The following is an 18,896-nucleotide window of genomic DNA, read 5'->3' on the forward strand; positions in this document are numbered from 1 at the left end:
TATTAATCACATCTCAGTAAACATTGAGCGTGTTGTGCTGGGGATGACTTTCTGAAGAACTGAAAACTGTGATATTGAAGTCTGATAGCCTGTGGGTACGGAGGCTGACTGATCTGAAATTGCCTCTTGATGCCCATTTCACTGTGGGAAATACAGCCCCAAAAAACCCAGGACTCTGAGTCTCACTGCAAAAGGTAAATATCCCCACAGGTTCCAAGTACCTTAAGGAGGGAGCAAACCAAATTTATTCTGAAACAATTCAATTTTATATGGAGATAAATATTTTATTCTGAAAGAAAGCCCTGAGGAGAAATAGACTGGGAAACAATGGTGTAAAAGCCTCAAGACTTGGGTGAAAAAACTCCTCCTCCATGCTGCTACTTTCCCCAGTTCAACTATCTGTCTGTCACATTGATAACCTGTCACCAGATGAATATAGAAACCGCATCTTTAAAACATGAGCTCACAGAGAGAGCATGGAGCAGGGTACAGCATGCGTATATGTATGTGTGCGTGTGGTAGAGCAGCGTGTCATCTGCTCATCTCTTCAGAATAAGTGTGTGATACATTTCCTCAAGTGGATCATTTGTTCATCATTTGTTGCACAAAAACACGCTGAACAAAGTCGCAAATTACAGCATGTCATGTTAATACCAGCATCTAAAGCAGGATCTGTGATGTTTAACCTTTAACATTCCCACCAGATGACAGATGGGGCACGGCATGTATGCGCTCGAGCTCCTCCGGGGAATCGGACAGAAATAGTTTCTGTGTAGGAGCAGAAATAATATGTGCATGGTAATCATATGCAGACATTTTGCATGTAGACAGCAGAAGGGCAAACCAGTGTTTTCTAAATTAGGCTCCAATGACAGCAGCAACTCTTGCATGAAGAAGTCAAAAGTCAACACTCAACACTGACACAAATCAGCAGTTTCACTGACAGCATGCTGCTGCTGGAGCTGCTGCTGACGGGGCGTTTGGTTCGCACACAGATGACTTTGCCACCCCTCCCACAGGCTTGTTTGTGGGATATGTAGCACTTACACCAAACAATATCCGCTGGGTCAGGGTTTGTATTGACTTTCAAAATTACAGGGTCAAATGCTGGATTACTGTGCTGCAATTTGGTCTCTGTGAAAGCTGTGAAACCTGAGGGGATGTAAGGTCAAAGTATTAGTGCAGCAATTTCAGGCTGCACAGATGACAGGAAACAGTTACGGCCAAAATGATGTGTTCTATATACTTTTTTTAGAGCTAACTTTTCAAGGATCTTGGCAACACTACTACATCCACAGCCTTTCACTAATCCCAGAGAGAATGGCTAATCTTATTTCAAACTACACTTACAACTACATATATGTTGTCTTAACAATAACAAATAGCTTGTGAGTGCGAAAATATAGCCAATTGTTTCCTAGTTTTTGATGTTATATATAACATAATAATGTATAATATATATAATAATATATAATGTAATCTGTAATCCCAAACTTATTATAATAAATTTGGGATTACAGATTACCCAGTCTGTTATGAAGAATGTATTGTTATATCTTAATTTTAAACACATTTTGGTAATTTTTGTATTCCTATTTATTAAAATCTGTTCGGGAAGTTTTCATAAACATGTACATTGTCATGTGCAATATGACGTTTCCTGTTATGTGCAGTATTACAGCCAATTATTGCATTTATTTTCATGTGCAATATCACCTTTCATATCATGTGCAATATAACTGTCCATGGGAGGTTTTAGTATGTTTTTTTTATCATACACAGTATACCTTCAATTTCAGAATACATGTGCAATATTACTGATACATTAAACTTATAAATACAAGATGTAATGGTACCTTTACTTTAATGATCAATATCATTGTTTTGTGTTCATTGGTATAATATGGCGTTTAGTATCATGTGCAATATTACTGTCAATTATTGAGTTTTCTAATATTCTGCATAATGTGCAATGATAGTTTCCATTTAAAGGGACATGTGCACTATTACCTTTCCAATTTGTATAATAATAATATTGTCCAGTATCAGGCTATATTATGTTTTTTACTTTGTGAAATAACACCTTCAATTTAAGTGGAAATGTGCAAAATTATTATTCCATCATACTTATTAATATGATGTGCGATGTTACTTCTACTAACACTTTCATAGAACTTAACTTAACCAGCAAAGATTACTTTTCATCATTATTATGTACACCTATTTTTTATTTCAATTTTAGCATAACATTCAAGGTCTGTTGAAATATTCATTTTTAATGACCTCTTTTATCACAGCCAATACTAATGGCATTGCCAACACTTATTTCTCTGCTCAGCTGACTTATCTTTATCTTTTGTTGTTGCTTTAGTAGTCACTGTTTCAATACATTAAGCCCTCAGACACTTGATATAATATATTACATTTATATGTAATACCCTGTGTTTTACTCTAATCCTACTGTACGGTAATTTTGTAGCAATCTGGCTCTACAATTTCCTTTGGCTTAAATTAAGTTCTACTCTGTCTTATCTGCTGCAGCTGAAATCAACCAATAATACATCAGCAGTGTTTCTATCAGTTGGCTTTGAATAAAAAAGTATAAGTTACAAAGTGAACATAGAGCAGAGTCAACAGCAGCATCTGTGTCAGCAGAGCATGTGTTTTATACCAGCAGACTCAGATCAGCTTGTATTTCAGTTCATTAAGCAGCTACTTACCATGAAAAGACCACCGTGACCACAAAACAACCCACCACCCACACTGTACCTGTTTGTCTCTCCTATGCTCACCTCCTACCTCTCTGTCTCCCACACACACAGACTCACACACACATACACTGCGCTCTGTTTAATCAAAAATAGACCTGCCCTTCAACACATTTACATGTCTCATAATGGGGGAGACTCACTACAGAGCCCGTCATTACGCGCACCATTAAAACACAGCAGCAGACTAATCTAGCGCTTCCATAAGGGACAGAAGAATCAGCAGCAGCAGCAGGAGGAGCAGGAGGAGACGCTGTAGAGGACATAGGAGGAGAGGCAGAAAGAGGATGCTGCAGGGGAGGAGAGACGCAAGCTGGAGAGGGGGGTGTCTTGCTTGAACAGGGTTAAAAAAAGATGAAGGAGAAAATTGGGGCAGTGGGAGATATTTGAAGAGGAGAAGAACAGAAAGGAGGTTGAATGGGTACCAAGAGAGGGAGTTGGAGTGATGGTAGGGAAAAGGAGGTGCAGAGTAAGAAACAGCAGCAGGTGGAAAAGCTGAGGGAGGAAAGGTAGGTGATGCTTGAGGAAGATAAAGAAGGATGCAACAATACTGAGGCAGCAACAGATGGAAGTATTCTCATTTAGAGGAGGTAAAGAGGAGCATGAGGAGGTGCTTTCTGTGGGAGGGTCAAAGGGAGGAATGATGATGTTTAAGGAGAAGAAGTGGAAGAAAAGGATGCAGCAGGAGCAGAATATGAAAGATCAGCAGGTGGAGCTGAAAGTGAAGTAAATCTTGGGAGGGAACAAAAGGAGGATGATGCATTTGGAGAGGAAGACCACGGAGGAGATGTTTGTGGAGCAGAAGCAATGACAGGTGACGCTTCAGAAGAAAAACTCTCAGGATCACTAGGTGTAAAACTTAAGGGAGTAGCATCACAAAGAGATGATGAAGAGGAGAGGAAGGAGGTGGTGTATGTAAGGGAATGAGAGGAGAATCTTTAGGAGGAGCAAAGCGAGATCCAGGAGGTGAGGATGAAGACGAGGAGATTATGGGGAATAGGAACAATGGTATGGCATTTTGAGGAGTTAAAATGGTAGAGATGGAGATGAAGAAGAGGAGCAAAGGGAGGTGATAAATGTGGAAGAGCAAGGTGTGATACTTGGGGAGTAGTAGAGGTAGAAAAGTGCATGATGCCTTGGGAGAAGGAGCAAGGAGTGGATGTTTTTGGAGCAGGAATAACTGCGGGGTATGCTGTGGAAGACATGCTGAAAGGATCTGCTTTGTAAGAGATAATCACAGGATCAATCGGATGATAAACAGAAGCACAAGGAGGTGATAAAAATGGGGTTCATGGGGAGGACTTGTGAGATTAATGACACTTGCCTGGGCAAGGAGATTTTTGGAGATTCAGAGCAGGAGCAAGATTAAGAAAGCTTTGGAGGAGGAACAATAGCGATGAAGAGGTAGGAGGAAGTAATAAATAAAAGGAGAACTTAAGAAGAGCAGCAGGAGGTGATATTGGTAGAGGAGTCAGGGGTGACTGAGGTTGTGTACTGTCATGAGGAGCTACTCAGAGAATTGTGGGAGAAGCAGTAAGGGATGCTCAAGGAGGAGAAGTAGAGTAAGCAGGATGAAGATGGAGGAGAAAATGAAAGCAGGAAGGAGCACCAGAAGCACGCACGTTACGATGAAGACTTGTCTTCATCATAACAGGAGCACAGTGCTTGACTTTGGAGGGATTACCAGCAGGTGATTCATTAGGAGGAGTGCCAACATTAAGAGATCATAAAGAGGAGCAGTAGGAGGTACAACTGAGGAAGAACATGGATTAATTCTTGTGAAGGAGCAGGAAAGGGAGGTGTAATGGGGAAGCCAGGGAAGTAATAACGGAAAAGGAGTAAAATAAGCAAGCAAGGCGTCATGGTCAATAACAAGAGACAGCAGCAGGGGTTCTTTTAAAAGAGGAGGTAGTTAAAGAGCAGGAGCAGAGTGATTCATGGGTAGGAGCAACAGGAGGAGCAGGAGGAGACGTGAAAGAAGAGAAGGCATCAACACAGGGTGGAAGAAAAGGGGAAGCAGCAGAAGCATCACTTGTAAAAGATGCAGGGGGTTTTGTTTGGTGAGGATCCAAAGGGGGGAGAAGCAGCAGGTGATGCTCGGGGAGGAGAAGGAGGAATAGCAGAACGCAGAAGGAGGAGCAGCTGGTGTAGGAATGAAGCTTTGAGAGGAGCAGAGGCAGAGGGAGATGCTTGAGAAGAGGAAACAGGAGGTGCAGAAAGAGGGGGCACAAGGTGGCGTTTGGGATGGGGCAGGGGCGGATGACGCTTCGCGGGGTAAACAGCAGGAGGAGCAGGAGGTGCTGTTTGGGAGGAGGTAGGAGAGACGCAGAGTAACTGTGCACCTGTGAGCTTTAATTATGCTTCTGGTGAGCAGCAGCATGATTTATTGGAGCTCAAACAGGAGGGAGAAACACAGAGATGTTTTAGATTACAGTGAAGCCCTACTTACCTTTTAGTGCAATGAGACTCAGATCAGTGTAAACCTAATTGAAGCCTCTAATATGATACAATTATGATCAGTTTTACAATAAGGAATTGGAGTAAAGGTTGTTCAGTTGTTCTGGTATTTTGGAAGTATTTGCAAGATTCAGAAGAGGGGAATTTTTACAGCAAGAATGTTTGGGCTGATATTGAAAATGTGCAAAAGCATTTGCATTTGTCACTTCCAGGTTATATTTTTACTCCATTTCTTATGTTTCAAACATGTGTGACACATGCATGGAGCTCTCCAACCTCCAAAGAGGCAGGGTAACATAACTGCTCTTTATAAAAAAAATCAGTCGTAAAGGATAACTTACCATAAAGTGCAACAAGGTCATAAATGCGCAATCAACTCCAGCCTCTAATTGTATCCACTTAACAAAATTGTTATTAATCAAAGGTGTATTTCTGTTACAATGTTTGCATTACAGTAAAACAAACGCAGGAACAGGATATATGCATGTTGTCTTTTTATGTCCAGTGAGATCCATCACAGCCAATGAAGCACAAATTCCTGCACTGTCCAAAAATCCCCCTGCTACCTGACAGCCTCAGATTTAACCCCAAAAACACCCTCCTCAACTTCCTGAGATAAATCCTGAAGCAATAAAAAGCTACGTTTTGCAGTTTGAGAAGCTTTACAGACAGAGCTGAGCTGTACGTCTCCTTTACAGGGGGTAATAAGTGTTGTAATAAAACCGCAGACAGCGCAGCTTTAATCACAGTTAGTGCATACATTAATTCCTCCTCACCCTGCACCATCTGCACAGTGAGGAACCGTCCTGCACACCTTACCTTCCACAGCGCTGACCCAAGTCACCACACACAGGAGCACCGCAGCCACAGCGCCCGGCATGGTCCACATGTCTCCCCGCCTGTCCTCTCCCATTATCCGGCTGACGAGAAGAGAAAAAATCCCACAGAAACACGCAGTATTCCTCTGGTGAACAGTCACATCTCAGCCCTCAAAGTGTGTGCGTGTTTGTGTATGTGTGTGTGTGTGTGTGTGATGTGTGTGTTTGCAGTGCAGCACCGGCAGAGTCAGCGGGGACTGAAGCTGGTGAATCTCAGCTCTGCTCAGCCACTTCTCGTTCACACCTTTCTGTCCAATCAGGGGCGAGGATAGCGAATCGTAAACCAATCACCCGTCCTTTTTCTGCCTGACCCAAGCTGAATGCCCAATGGGTCCAGGTCTCCCCCCGCCCAGACTTGTGTGCTGCTGGCTGTGTGAGGAGACAGCGACACCCAGCGGTCAGACTACAGTACAGCAACTAAAGGGATAATTAGAGGAAGGCTGATGTTTATCTGTTCGCTTCAAGGGGAAAAACAGGTGTTAGGGACTCGTGTCTCATGGTGTTAATGTGGGATTAAAAGGAAGTGATGGACTTCTTCCAGAGTTTTTAGCATGGTGCAATAATAACATGTGCAACTGGTTATAATGACACAGTGTCTTCTAATGTTAAACCAGGACTAAATACAGAAAGAAAACAGGCCAGTTCAAGACTTATTGAGGATTTTGGAAAGATAATTTATCTTTTACAACTTTGAGTACCAGAACATCCCAGCACCGGAGCAGCTTCTTCCCTCAGGCCATATCCCTCATGAACAATCACACTGTAAATCACTAAAGACTCCTGTGATATTTCACATACATGTCAGGTGCACTATTCTGATTTCCGGTGCAATACCTCCAATATCCATGTGCAATATTGTAAATTATTCCATAGCATGTCTTTTTATCATATTCATCTACTATATGTGCACTCTGGCTTAGGCTAATTTAACAAATTTCATGTCTTTAAAAGTACTGCTATACCTTTCTTTGTACAGATGGTATTTTTATTTTTATTTAGAATTTTTGGATTTGTGTTTAGGTTTATATATTTATTGTCCTTACTGTCTTGTGTCCTTACTGTCTTTTTGTGAAGTACCAGTGTTCCATTCACCACGTCAAATTCCTTGTGTGTGCAACCTCACTTGGCAATACAATTTTCTGGAGATCTTGACTCTTGACTCAGATACAACAAAAGCGCAAAGCACCACATTAGTGATGCACCAATATAAATCAGATATAGTTTGGATGCTGATTTAAACGTAGACATCTTAAAAGCAGTCAGCAAATTCAGTGTGTTGTAGCCACCGTTATTAGGATTTTGAAGCCCTCAAGTGTTGGTATTTCACTGTCACCATCTAAGATTTTTTGGACAAAGAGTGACCATATTTGGACAACAGAGTTTGGTCTATATTCGGCTGACAGGCCGCAGTGGTAGCAACATGTCAATCACAAGTACCCTAAAGCACACCCTAAAGCTTTACTCTGAATGAGACCATAAGTTATAGAATGATATTATGCTTTATAAAAAGAAACAGGGGTGTAGCCAGACTTTTGTGAATGGGGTGGCCAAACTGGGCACAGGGGTGGCATGGAGACACTGTGCAAACACAAAGAGTAGCATGTATTTACCCTATCTATCTTGTCGATTGCTGTGAATTGTCTTTTCTGGCACCTCCCTCTACACAGTGACTAAGTATTGAAAATTACTACATATAAGTTCTCTACCTTGTTGCTAGTGCTCTTGTTTGCTCCTATATAGGCATTAGTTTTAATAAAAGTCTGTTTTATTACCAACTTAAAACTCCTCATAAGAGCTTTAAGATGTCAATGTGTTATTGTGGAGTGGGATGTATATATTTCAAACTGCGTATTATGAAAAAATCTGTGTTGGCTGTCAATGTTGGTAAAGAGGTTTTGTTGGATGTAATAAGGTGTGGCCATTTCAGCAAACATGGTAACATGTTAAGTAGAGCATTATGAATAGAACAAAATTGGTGGAACCAAGATTAGTCAATTTTGTCTAGGAGATGTGTGTGCATGCCTTTAAGTATTTAACACTGAACTCATAGACCATCTCTAACTGCTGTTGTTGATGATATCAGGGGAAAATGAGTCACATCGATCTGTGTTAATGACATCTGTTGTATGAAGACTCCTCTGTGTTGCAGAAAAATAAAGCTCAAACCTCGCTCAGCCCCTGATGGCTTTGGATCGATTTACCTCTGAAGTTTCTGTCCTGTCTCTCGTCTACATACCCTGCAGCTTCCTGACTCCTACTCTGACTGAAAAAGGGGAAAAACGAAGTATATATCCTCACTGTGACATATCAATTACCAGGCTAGATTGCCTTTTGCCATCCCTTAATATGACATTAAACTTTTTTTAAGACACTACGCCATGTACCACCTCTCTTTGGTGGTTATTGCATCCTGCACACACTGAGCAGTATCTTAAAGAGATGTTTATATCCCTATAAAAGTGAGATGCACACAGATAGCTGTTTAAGGCTTTTCAAATAGTTGGTAAACACATTAGCCATGGGTTTGTTTCTTATTAAACCACAACTGAAGACATAAACGTAAATAGACCTGTTACCTGTCACATAAGCAGAACAATATTTTACTGAGAGTTCAATTGATTCCCTTAAATTTGTGCAGCATGAGTTGTGGAGACTGTTGTTTAGAGGTTACTCACCTGTAGGACTGGAGCTGTTGGACTAAACTTTGATCATGGATAGACAGGCTGATACGTGTATCTCAGTAAAATAATGTTACAATTCTTCTCTTTACTCCAAATCGTCCACAATTTCAAGACAAGTCAGTTTTTAAGGACATGGACAGTATAGAAAAAGACACAAGGCAGATTTTTGGATCGGTCCACTCAATCACAACCCCAGATAAAATACCAGATTTAGGATATGAAATGTGATCACTGTACACTGAAGACATCACAAACTAAAAATAAAATCCTGTGACTCCTTGTGTGCACCTGCTGTTCTGTATTATTTTGTTGTATTCATGAGATGAATAAATCATTCATTAACTTCAAACCTCCTGACTGGTGCAGGATTGTGATCCCTACACACATCACATGGACTCTGTATTTCTACACGAGGCTTGTCACTGCTTGTTACAAAGAGCCATATGTTTATTAATGACTGTGAAGCAGCTGGCAAGTTGAGCGTTTTCTCAAAAAGCAAGCAGGAATGTCCCACTTACAGATATCAGAGTCATGGTGGCCACAGAGCACTGGACACAGATGATGCTAGCTACATATTACTTTAGCTTATGAATAGATTTATGGCCTTACAGAGGTACTCCACTGATAAAATGTTACACTTTCAAGAAGTTTGTGGACTTGCACAAGAGTTTGACAACAATGAAAGTCTACAGCCAGGCCAGGGGCTTAATGTACTGAGGTGAAGAGTGATTTGGGCTAAATGTTAATGTTAGCCTGCTAACAAGTCTGTCTTAATCATTGCTTGCATCTCTCTGTCTACCTATCCACGCTTATTTCCATCTATCGATCCTTCTGAACAATGCTAATCAGGTCTTTTGTTTACCGTGTCCACCATTTAGTTTACCCTGTTAGCATGCTAATTCTTGAGCATTACTGAGGCTCATTTCAATGGCATTCGGTTTTTTTGCAGATATTTTGTCATTACCCAGTCAAGTATTGGACATTACTTAATGCATCAACACAATTATATTGATTAGTCCTGCATGTATTCAACTTTTCATGGTGGTCCATTGATGCTTTCTGAAACATTGCACTAGATTAAATTACAAATGCTATTTCATCATGATTCTAAACAGATATAAATATAATTACACATAGATTCATCCTCTTGGAAACATGCATTTCTTTACTTAATGTCATAGACATCCAGCAGTACTTGTTGAAATATTCCAGCTTGGACACAAGTAATGGACCGTCTAACTGACCAGTATATCAGCATGCCTCTAGCAAAGCTTTAAATGTTTGAAATGGAAGCCCTCGAGGCAGAGCTATCCAGACTCTAATCCCCTGTATGAGACGTGCATCATAAAAACAGATTCCTATATTTGCTCCATTTCATGAGCATAACACCAGTTTCTCTTTGATTCAGATTCTATGTTTGTGAAATCCAGAGTGGCCCAACAAGACACACATGTATTTATCATATAATCAAATGTGCATAAAAAAATCCACTGCAACAATCAAACAGATTTTAATGAATGAAATGTGTGATTAGATACACTGATGAATAAAAAATCAGCTTACTACACAACCCCAGTGTGTAATGTGTGTGTGTGTGTGTGCAGGAGACTTGTGTGAATCAGGAGTCTCATATGTACCGGTATAGCAGAGTAGACTGAAAGAAAGGCATGCGGAGATAATGAGATATCACCAGGTGTGTTTGTATTCTGCAAATATCCTGTTCTGTATGTACAAAAACTCTGAATGAATCTGTCATCAGTTTTGCGGTTACATAGCCCGGTGAGAGGTTAAGACTTATGTTAGACGTCAGAAACTGTAAATAAAAAAAGAGTGTGGTGTAATAAGTGCTTTGGTTTGTCCTGCTGTATATCAGCCACTGTGTTGCCTCTGAGCCTTCATTCCACTTTAACGCAGGTGTGCGTTCAACAAGGAGTCCTCTTCAGTATTACTGCGTCATGAAATGTTCCCTGTGGAGGTTTTTTGTGGTTACTGCAACCCAAAGAGTCTGACTAATTTTCAGTATTTGGTCCTCAAGGGAAACTGCTTGCCTGCTCTTGATGAGATGCTTATTTCTTTACAAAGGTGGTGATTTGATTAAAAGAGTTGTAGTTTCCGGTAATTTTTTCTCTTTTGAAATGGTTGTTTACAGTAAAAGTGAGGTAAAATCTTCCAATCACAACATCTCAAACATTTCAGGAGTGTGATAATCCATCTGCAACATTTCAAAACAAACCTACTTAATGGAATGTTCCATTTATGCAGACACACACCAAAAACATCTTGATGACTACATCACAGAAATGGGGAAATCATTGCCAATATTAGTATTATACTGTACATTCATGGCTCAGTATGGTGCCAGTCTTTTAGCTAATGTACACAAACATTTACAACTTACACAATGTTTGTAAAGGTAGACAACCTTGACGAGATAAAAAATGAAATGGATTGAAAAAAAGCCTTGTTGAACGCACCGTATATCAGAGCTAAACCTTTGATCAGCCAGTTTTTTTCCACCTTTTTCCGCCTGGACACTTGAACAAAAAGGACCTGATAGAGAGTCAATAAATCCTCGTCCCCATCCCAATCATTCTCATCATCATCATCATCATCATCAACAGTCACCACTCTCATCATGGTCATTGTCCTCTTCTTCTCCTATGCCTTTCCCAGCTGTCTTCATCGCAAGCATCCATTGAAACCAGCTCAACAAACTGAACCACACTCAAACTACGACAATAAAACTGAGCAAAATGAAGAAAGAAAATCGTCACTGTCGTTTTTGCTGCTCTTGGTCAAAGGAAATGTTCATTCTTTCCTTAAAATGTCTTTTTTTTTTGGCAAAGTTCCAATCATTCCCCCCCGAAACCAAACCCCATCTTGTCCACCCCATTGTTCTCCAAACTCTGAAGTCTGATTGGAGGCAGCGGCAGTCCATCATCGCTGAAGCAGAAGGATGGCCAATGGGAGCAGGAGTAGAAGACCACAGAGGGGGGTTTGAGATGTTGCTGTGCCTCTAGTTTGGTCATCAGCTGGTGAAAGAGCGTATAATCCTGGTCTGCCTCGAGCACAGTGACCACCTGCACACATCCCACTGCCCGAGCCACTGATATCATCACCTGGGGAGGCAGACAGAAAAAGAAAACTCTGTTTTAAATGGCTGTAGGCACAGTCTTTTTGAACATTACACCAAATCTACTGAACTCTATTCCAAGCTATAAGAGATAAAAAAAATCTATGGCAACTTTAAAGCAACAATAGACTTGTATTAAAACATCAAACACTTGATCTAACTGATTCTAACTCTATTCAACTACGTACCATAACAACTACTGGATTTATTTGTTACAGATATCATGATCCCCAGGGGCTAAATCCTGCTGACTTTAATGATCTCATGGCTTTCAGAGACTTAAGCAGGTCCAAATTTTACACATTTAACAAGATATTTTATTTTATTTTATTTTACCTTTATTTTACCAGGTAAGTCAATTGAGAGCCAATTTTCATTTACAATAACGACCTGGATATCTTAACATCTATCAGAAGGATTAGCCCAAGCTTTGGTATAAACATACATGATCCCCAGAGGATACATCCTGCTGACTTCAATAACCCCCTTACTCTTCCTCTTGAACCCAAAGCTTGACAAAGCTTCACTTATTTAATAAAATATCTTGTCAGTTATTAGAAGGATGAGCACAAACTTTCCTACACACACTCTTGATCCCCAGAGGATGAATCTTGTGGACTTTAATGAACCCCATGCTTTTACTCTAGTGCTACCAGCAAGTCAAAGTTTGTACTTGTTTAAGAAGATATCTCAGTCTTCTGAAGGAAAAGTACAAAGTTCAGCAGAAGCATTCATGTTCCCCGAAGGATGAATCCTGATGACTTTAAAGATACATCCCAAGCAGGTCAAGGCTTTCACTTATTCAACAAAAGATGTCCTGAAAAATGAAACCTTGCCACTTAAAGCTGCTCTAATGGATCTGCTGCAACTCTGTAGTCTCTTCATACATTTGTAATTTAATGTTTTTGTTACACAAAGGAAAAAAAAATGTGTGCCTTTAATACAATTTCAACACAAAAAAGGACTCTTTCTGGTACAAAAATTAGAAAGCGACTCACTTGCATCCTGAAAGTCCACATCGTTCCCCTCCAGAGCATTTTTCAGTCTGTTGCTCATGATTTTCAATTGCATGATCTGCTGCCGGATTGTCATGTCTGGCTTTGTGATGTCAAGCTCCACTTCAGGATTGTTGATCTGATTGGCCAAACCGTCACCCATCACCTCTGGAAGGTACCTGAAAGGAGGAGAGAAGGGACAGGTGAGGAATGAATCATAATCAGCTTCAGCTTTGACGGTCAAGTGTGTGATCACATGCAAAAAAACTGAATCCGTGAACAAGTTCAGTGTTTTTCCTGAGGTTGACAAGGGTACAATTAGAGGAAAGAAAATAACAGAAGCACTGGCAACGTTGTTCATAACATATATGTTCATTGTGTACACATTTATATTGACAGTGATGCTTCAGTATTGCTGTACGAAGAGAATCTGCTTAATGAGAGGGTCATTTTTTGAAATCGTGGCTGTGTTGGAATAAATTTGTTTACTTGTAAACACAGGCATGCACTCACGCTGTAAGCATCCACAGCTGTGCTCAATCTTGTAAATTAGACGTGGCATTTTGTGCTGACAGCGCCTGGTCAGCATATAGACATGAACAAACAAACACACACACAAATGATTGTTTGACTGCACTTGCGAGGACTTTCACTGACAAGTGTACACTAACAATTTAGCGCTCCTGAATCGTGTATGGACTTATACGAAGATTAATCTTTTTCTATTCTATGCATAGTTCCTAGTCAACACACCAACCTCATTACCCACAATACAACAACACTACTGACAGCTCTACTGGAGACTGGGGTTTGTTGTGCTAGTAGAGGCCACTGTAGCCTCAAGCTGCTAGCCTCAGGCAGAGATTACGAGCAGACAAAGGACCAGTGGGTTCACTTCTTTCTTACTCTACTCAACAAGATTTATTTGTTTTTCCAGAATATTAAGTATATTATAGTTATAGTAATATTAAGTCAGCACCAACCAACACTCACTCACTCAAGTGACATCATTTGAGGCAATATAACAACTTCCACTCCGCTGCAAATAGTCAGACAGGGACTATGCAACTTTTGCCGTTACACACATATTCAACCCAAACTCACACCTTTGGATTGGACAGTATAGATCAAATCAACATTATTATTTGTTTTCATGAATATCTGTATTACAATATGTTTTGATCAGCTCACTAACAGAGCCAAAGACAAGTCTCTTGTTTCAGTCAAAGTCCTTGAAAACCTCATCCATGCCTTTAACTCCTTCTGCCTCGACTACTGCAGCTCAGTATACACCTGTCTAAGTCTAAAGTCCCCCTTCAGATGATCCTTCATGCTGCAACTTCCATTCTAACTAGAACCAACAAATGTGCCCACATCACCCCAATTTGAGCATCCCTACACCTGATGCCAGTTGTTTTTAAATCAGGTTTAAGGTCACACATGGGTTGACCTCTTCCCATATTTTTGAGCTGAGATCCTGTGGTAGTACTTTGCTCGCCATAGGTCTTCACTGAAAACCAAAGGTGACAGGACTTCACCGTCAGAGCACTTAGACTGTGGAACATCCTGCCAGAGGAGATCTTGCAGAGTCAGTCCCCTACTTTTAACTTTAATTATATTCCTCTCTTTCTTCTTACTGCCAGCTTGATTTTATTGCCTGTTGCTTTTCTTGTCTGTTGTAAAACACTTTATCTGTATTAAATAGTACTATACAAATTAAGTATTATTACTATCTACTAGGAATCAAAATATTTGTTGTCGTTTGAAACTTTAATAACTCCAGCTTTGTTTCCCTTAAAGTTCACGGATATAATGGATATCACTGAAAGTTAAGAGCTTGTGTTGTCATATTTTCCCTACAGAGTGACTGTGACTTTGTCCTCAGCAGCTTTAATGAGGAATGGATGACAAAGGTTCCTCTTAACAACCAGTATAAACAGGAGGAATGATTGCAGTTGGCAAGAAAGGTGTTCAGTGCTCACATAAGTATGTGAGATATGCTTGACGGTGGTTCCGTTGAAGATGGTTGTACAAAAACTCAGCACACACAGACACATACACACACACGTTTTATCTCCAGGGGCTAGATTTAAATTTTGCTCTAGAAGTTGCCTCAAATTTCATATTACCTTTTTTAAACTCCACACTCCACTCTCTATTCCAGCTTCATAGCCGAGAATTTATGAGGGTTGTATTTTTTGTGTGACATTTATTACACCCCACAAGAGGTCGCTGTGGAGATTCAAAATATATTATAACTCACTTTCTGCATCAAACACATTTTATATTTCCTTAATCTGTCACACATAGTCAGCAAGTCACCCATATTTCAAGGCCTTCCTCACAATTCTCACACACACACACACACACACACACACACAGTATACAGTAAATCTGTATTACATGCCTTTTGACTGTCATTTATCCAGAGCGTTCTGCTCAGCATAAATCTCATCAGTTGGCTGTAATCCAACGACTTTAAACATGTGAGGTGTGAGCAGGGGGTGATATAACATGTCTACATATCAGCGTAGCATCAAATTGTTCTATAATCCATTCACACATGGCTGCAGGGAGGGTAGGGCCGTGTGAATGTGCCGCCTTGAATGCTTGTGCTGCAGGATGTGAATCTCCACAGGCTTGTGAAATGCTGTACGTGAAAGAAATGTCAGCACCTTGGAATACATTTCCATATATCACTGTTTCCAGTTTGCCTGGGAAGATACAGCTTGTTTGAAATAGCCTGTTTTGTAATAACACAAAGGACACAAACGGCCTTCAACGAGAACAGCACTGGCCTGTTAGAAAGCATCTTTATCTGAGGCCAGCTGACGACTCTTCTCTTCTCGTCTCTTTTCAATACAAGGAACAAAGAGTAAGGTTAATTGCAGGTTTCTGTTCATGATGTATCTTGTTTCCTTGTATGGAGATACTTTTCTAGGATTTCAGACCTTGAATGTTGAATCATATATCAACTCTATCCTGTTTTCTGTTTGAGCACAGGAAGATGAGTCGCTGCTGGAACATCATCAATAACAAAAGTGATTCAACAAAAGTGAAACTTTTCCCCCTTACACTTGCAAGTTAGGTCAGCTGGCAGCTCAAAATGTCCTGCACATGTGAAAACACCAGATAAGCATCGGAAAGTGTGTTATTGGATGGATTAAAATCGGGAATATATTGAGTTGAGGTCCAAGAATAAAAGAAAATAAAACTCAGAAGAAATGGATTGCCAAAGTACTCACATGGCCACGTAGGAAGGAGCCGACTAATATTTTAAGTGAAACTGGAGAGCATGACTGATTTTATTGATAGAAAAGGTCGATGTTTATGTTTATGTTAGATTTCCGACATGTCAGAGACTTATGAAAGATGCTGAAGTAAAAAAAAAACAAGGACAACTGGATCATATGCAGATACAAACTCAGAATTTCTTTCTGTGGAAAAAACTTGAATATTTTCCCTGACTAAATCCTGGAATAAAAGTAAGTATTTTAAAGAAAAAGAGATACAACCAATAGTGTTTGTTTGTTTGTCGTTTCCAGAAGAAGTCAGATGTCATTTATACAAGCTCATAATGTGTCACTGCTGCAGCAGCTTTCTTCCTCACCTGGCTTTAGTTATGCCGTTCCAGCATTTATCCTGTCCGCCGCCTCCTGCTGACAGTTTGCTGCAGAGAGCCAAAGGGAGCTGAATCCAGTACTGCCGCATCTCCCTCAGCTTACTGGACAGATCCGACACCTGAGGACAGAGACCCCGAGAGCTGAGTCAAACCTCTTATCTTACACAATGTGAATACAACCCATAATCCAATGGGGCTTTTAATCATATAACATATGCTTACAGGAACAGAACAGCTGTAATCAATGTGACATGATCAGTGTGAATCATACGTTTTCAAATCATGGCAGTCAAATGCAACGATGACTACCTGGAATGTAGTCTCTCAATAACAAAACAACAACCTTACCCTCTGATGTGACGTATTCATACTTTACAAACAATAAATGAAAATCCTGATAAACACTCAAGTCTTTTATAAAAATGACATCACAGCAGGTGATAAATGAAAGAACAGCCTACATAAGTAGATATAAACATCCCTCAGTTTTCTGTATATACATAGTGTGATTATGTATTATTGTCTTTCCCACACCTGCATCTCCAGTCTGAGTCCAGCGGTTGGAGAGGGTTTGTACTCTGATGCGGTCAGGGAGCCGCTCTTCTTCCTCTGCTCATGGGAGGCGGGACTTCCTGTTCCTGGTTCACCTGGATTTCCACATGTCTGGTACACCTGCAGACACAAACAGAGGAAATAGTTGTTTTTTATCAGGAGAAGGACAATCACTCTTGCTTCCATTTATCATAAAATAATTCTGCACTTTCAAATATGAAGAGTTTCAGAGCACTGATCAAATCAGTATTGTTTTTTCTGTATGTCTGTGTTACTTCCATGTCTTTTGGGTAAGTTTCTAAAGCTTTTGGAGTTTTTACTTATATTCTGTATTTTTGCAAGGTCTGTCTCTGCTGCAACATGTCATAGCAAAAATCTCCACTAGATGTCACCAGAGACACAAAGAATGGCATCACTATCTCTGGTCTCAAATGGCAAGGATACTTATGCTGGCACAACATTGATTTAAGTATTGACCAAGATTTATGTTAAAGTTGATGCATATAGACTTAAATGGACCTTGAAAATTAATTTTACTCTATGGAATACTGTAGTACAACTTGGCATTGAAAACAAAGCCAAGACTGTAAACAGCTTCACTTTCATCCTGTCCAATAAACTGCTGCTGATATATAGATCAATATAATATTATTGGAGGCTAGCTACTCAATAATTCTGCCCAGCCTCATTTGAAGGATACATCCATAAAACTGAAACACCTATATAAAAAGAAAGTTAGTGGTGAGAAGTTTAGCCTGTATTCTTGCTCCTCAAGCTCAGTAACTTTCTCTATGATTCAGAGATGACAGGAGACATGAGGACAAGCTGATATCTGAATGTAGGTAAAAAATGTTCCTGGTGATGAGTGAGACATCTTACCTTCGCTGTGAATGTTTCCATGTTCTCCTGCAGAAAGTGAACAGCCTCGTAGATTCGAGCAGGGATGGAGGAGAGAACCACGTCCAGACTGGGCTCTGTGCTGAAACTAGAGGCCACCTGGATCATTGTGTCTGAAAACAAGAGAGGAAGATACTTTTGATAAACTCAGAGACCCTGAATGAGAGTCAACTATAACCATACTACTTATATGTAGAAACAAAAAACTTCAATCTGTCCAAACAATCCACTATGGCTTCAATCTGTATGAGGGTTATCTTAAATTTTACTGTACGGTCTGAATCTTACCAATGAGGTTCTGCCACTCGGGGTCCAGGTCAGCTTGGTTGGCGAGGCAGCCCTTCATGACGTTGGCGCAGTAGGCTGAGCAGGGTTTGACAGAGGCTATGCCGCGACAGTGAGGGCAGTAAACCAGCTTCATCAGAGCCTTCACACAGTCTGGACTCAGAGAAACCTGAAGAAGTCGGATGGGTCAGTTAGCGCAACAAACCTCAGGGGGAAAAAGTGAGAGCAGGACATTTCTGTCCATCCATAACTACTTCCTGAATGATAATTGCAACTATTTTCATGCCAGCGCCTGAATGTTTTGTCCTTCATGATTTAATTCTCTTGAAATGGATTTCATGCTCTTCTCCATTCAGAGTCATGCAGAAAAGATACAGTAAACAGTAGAGGGCAGTATTGCCACATTCCAAGACACAACCTGTACAGGGGAGAAATGATGGCCCCCTTGTCTGTCTTTATGGAGTACATGGTTTCTGTTTCACTGTCAGGTTCTGTTTATGAAAGCAAGTCTTGAAAGGTGTCCAGTTCCACAGCGGAGTTATTTTACCACTACCCTGCACAGAGGTGATGAAAGGAAACTGAAAACCTGCTCTGAAATGAGGGCAGGTAGTTACAGAACAACACCCAG

General features: G+C 40.4%; 2 protein-coding genes across 2 annotated transcripts in view; both read right to left on the reverse strand.

Annotated features, from left to right (window-relative positions):
* Positions 1-6,315, reverse strand: part of LOC117808189 (ephrin type-B receptor 1-like) — a 132,849-nt gene extending 126,534 nt beyond the window's left edge. Inside the window, exon 1 of the mRNA XM_034677764.1 lies at positions 6,045-6,315. Coding sequence (XP_034533655.1) covers positions 6,045-6,138 — 94 coding nt within the window. The 5' untranslated portion in view covers positions 6,139-6,315. The remainder of the gene's footprint in view (positions 1-6,044) is intronic.
* Positions 6,316-10,277: 3,962 nt separating this feature from the next.
* LOC117806357 (glypican-1-like) overlaps positions 10,278-18,896 on the reverse strand; it is a 53,171-nt gene continuing 44,552 nt past the window's right edge. The window contains exons 5-10 of the mRNA XM_034675274.1: positions 18,272-18,437; positions 17,966-18,096; positions 17,069-17,206; positions 16,523-16,653; positions 12,916-13,091; positions 10,278-11,903 (exon numbers count right to left, since the gene is read on the reverse strand). Coding sequence (XP_034531165.1) covers positions 11,722-11,903; positions 12,916-13,091; positions 16,523-16,653; positions 17,069-17,206; positions 17,966-18,096; positions 18,272-18,437 — 924 coding nt within the window. The 3' untranslated portion in view covers positions 10,278-11,721. The remainder of the gene's footprint in view (positions 11,904-12,915; positions 13,092-16,522; positions 16,654-17,068; positions 17,207-17,965; positions 18,097-18,271; positions 18,438-18,896) is intronic.

This window comes from Notolabrus celidotus, chromosome 2 (assembly GCF_009762535.1).
Source record: "Notolabrus celidotus isolate fNotCel1 chromosome 2, fNotCel1.pri, whole genome shotgun sequence".
NCBI lineage: Eukaryota > Metazoa > Chordata > Actinopteri > Labriformes > Labridae > Notolabrus > Notolabrus celidotus.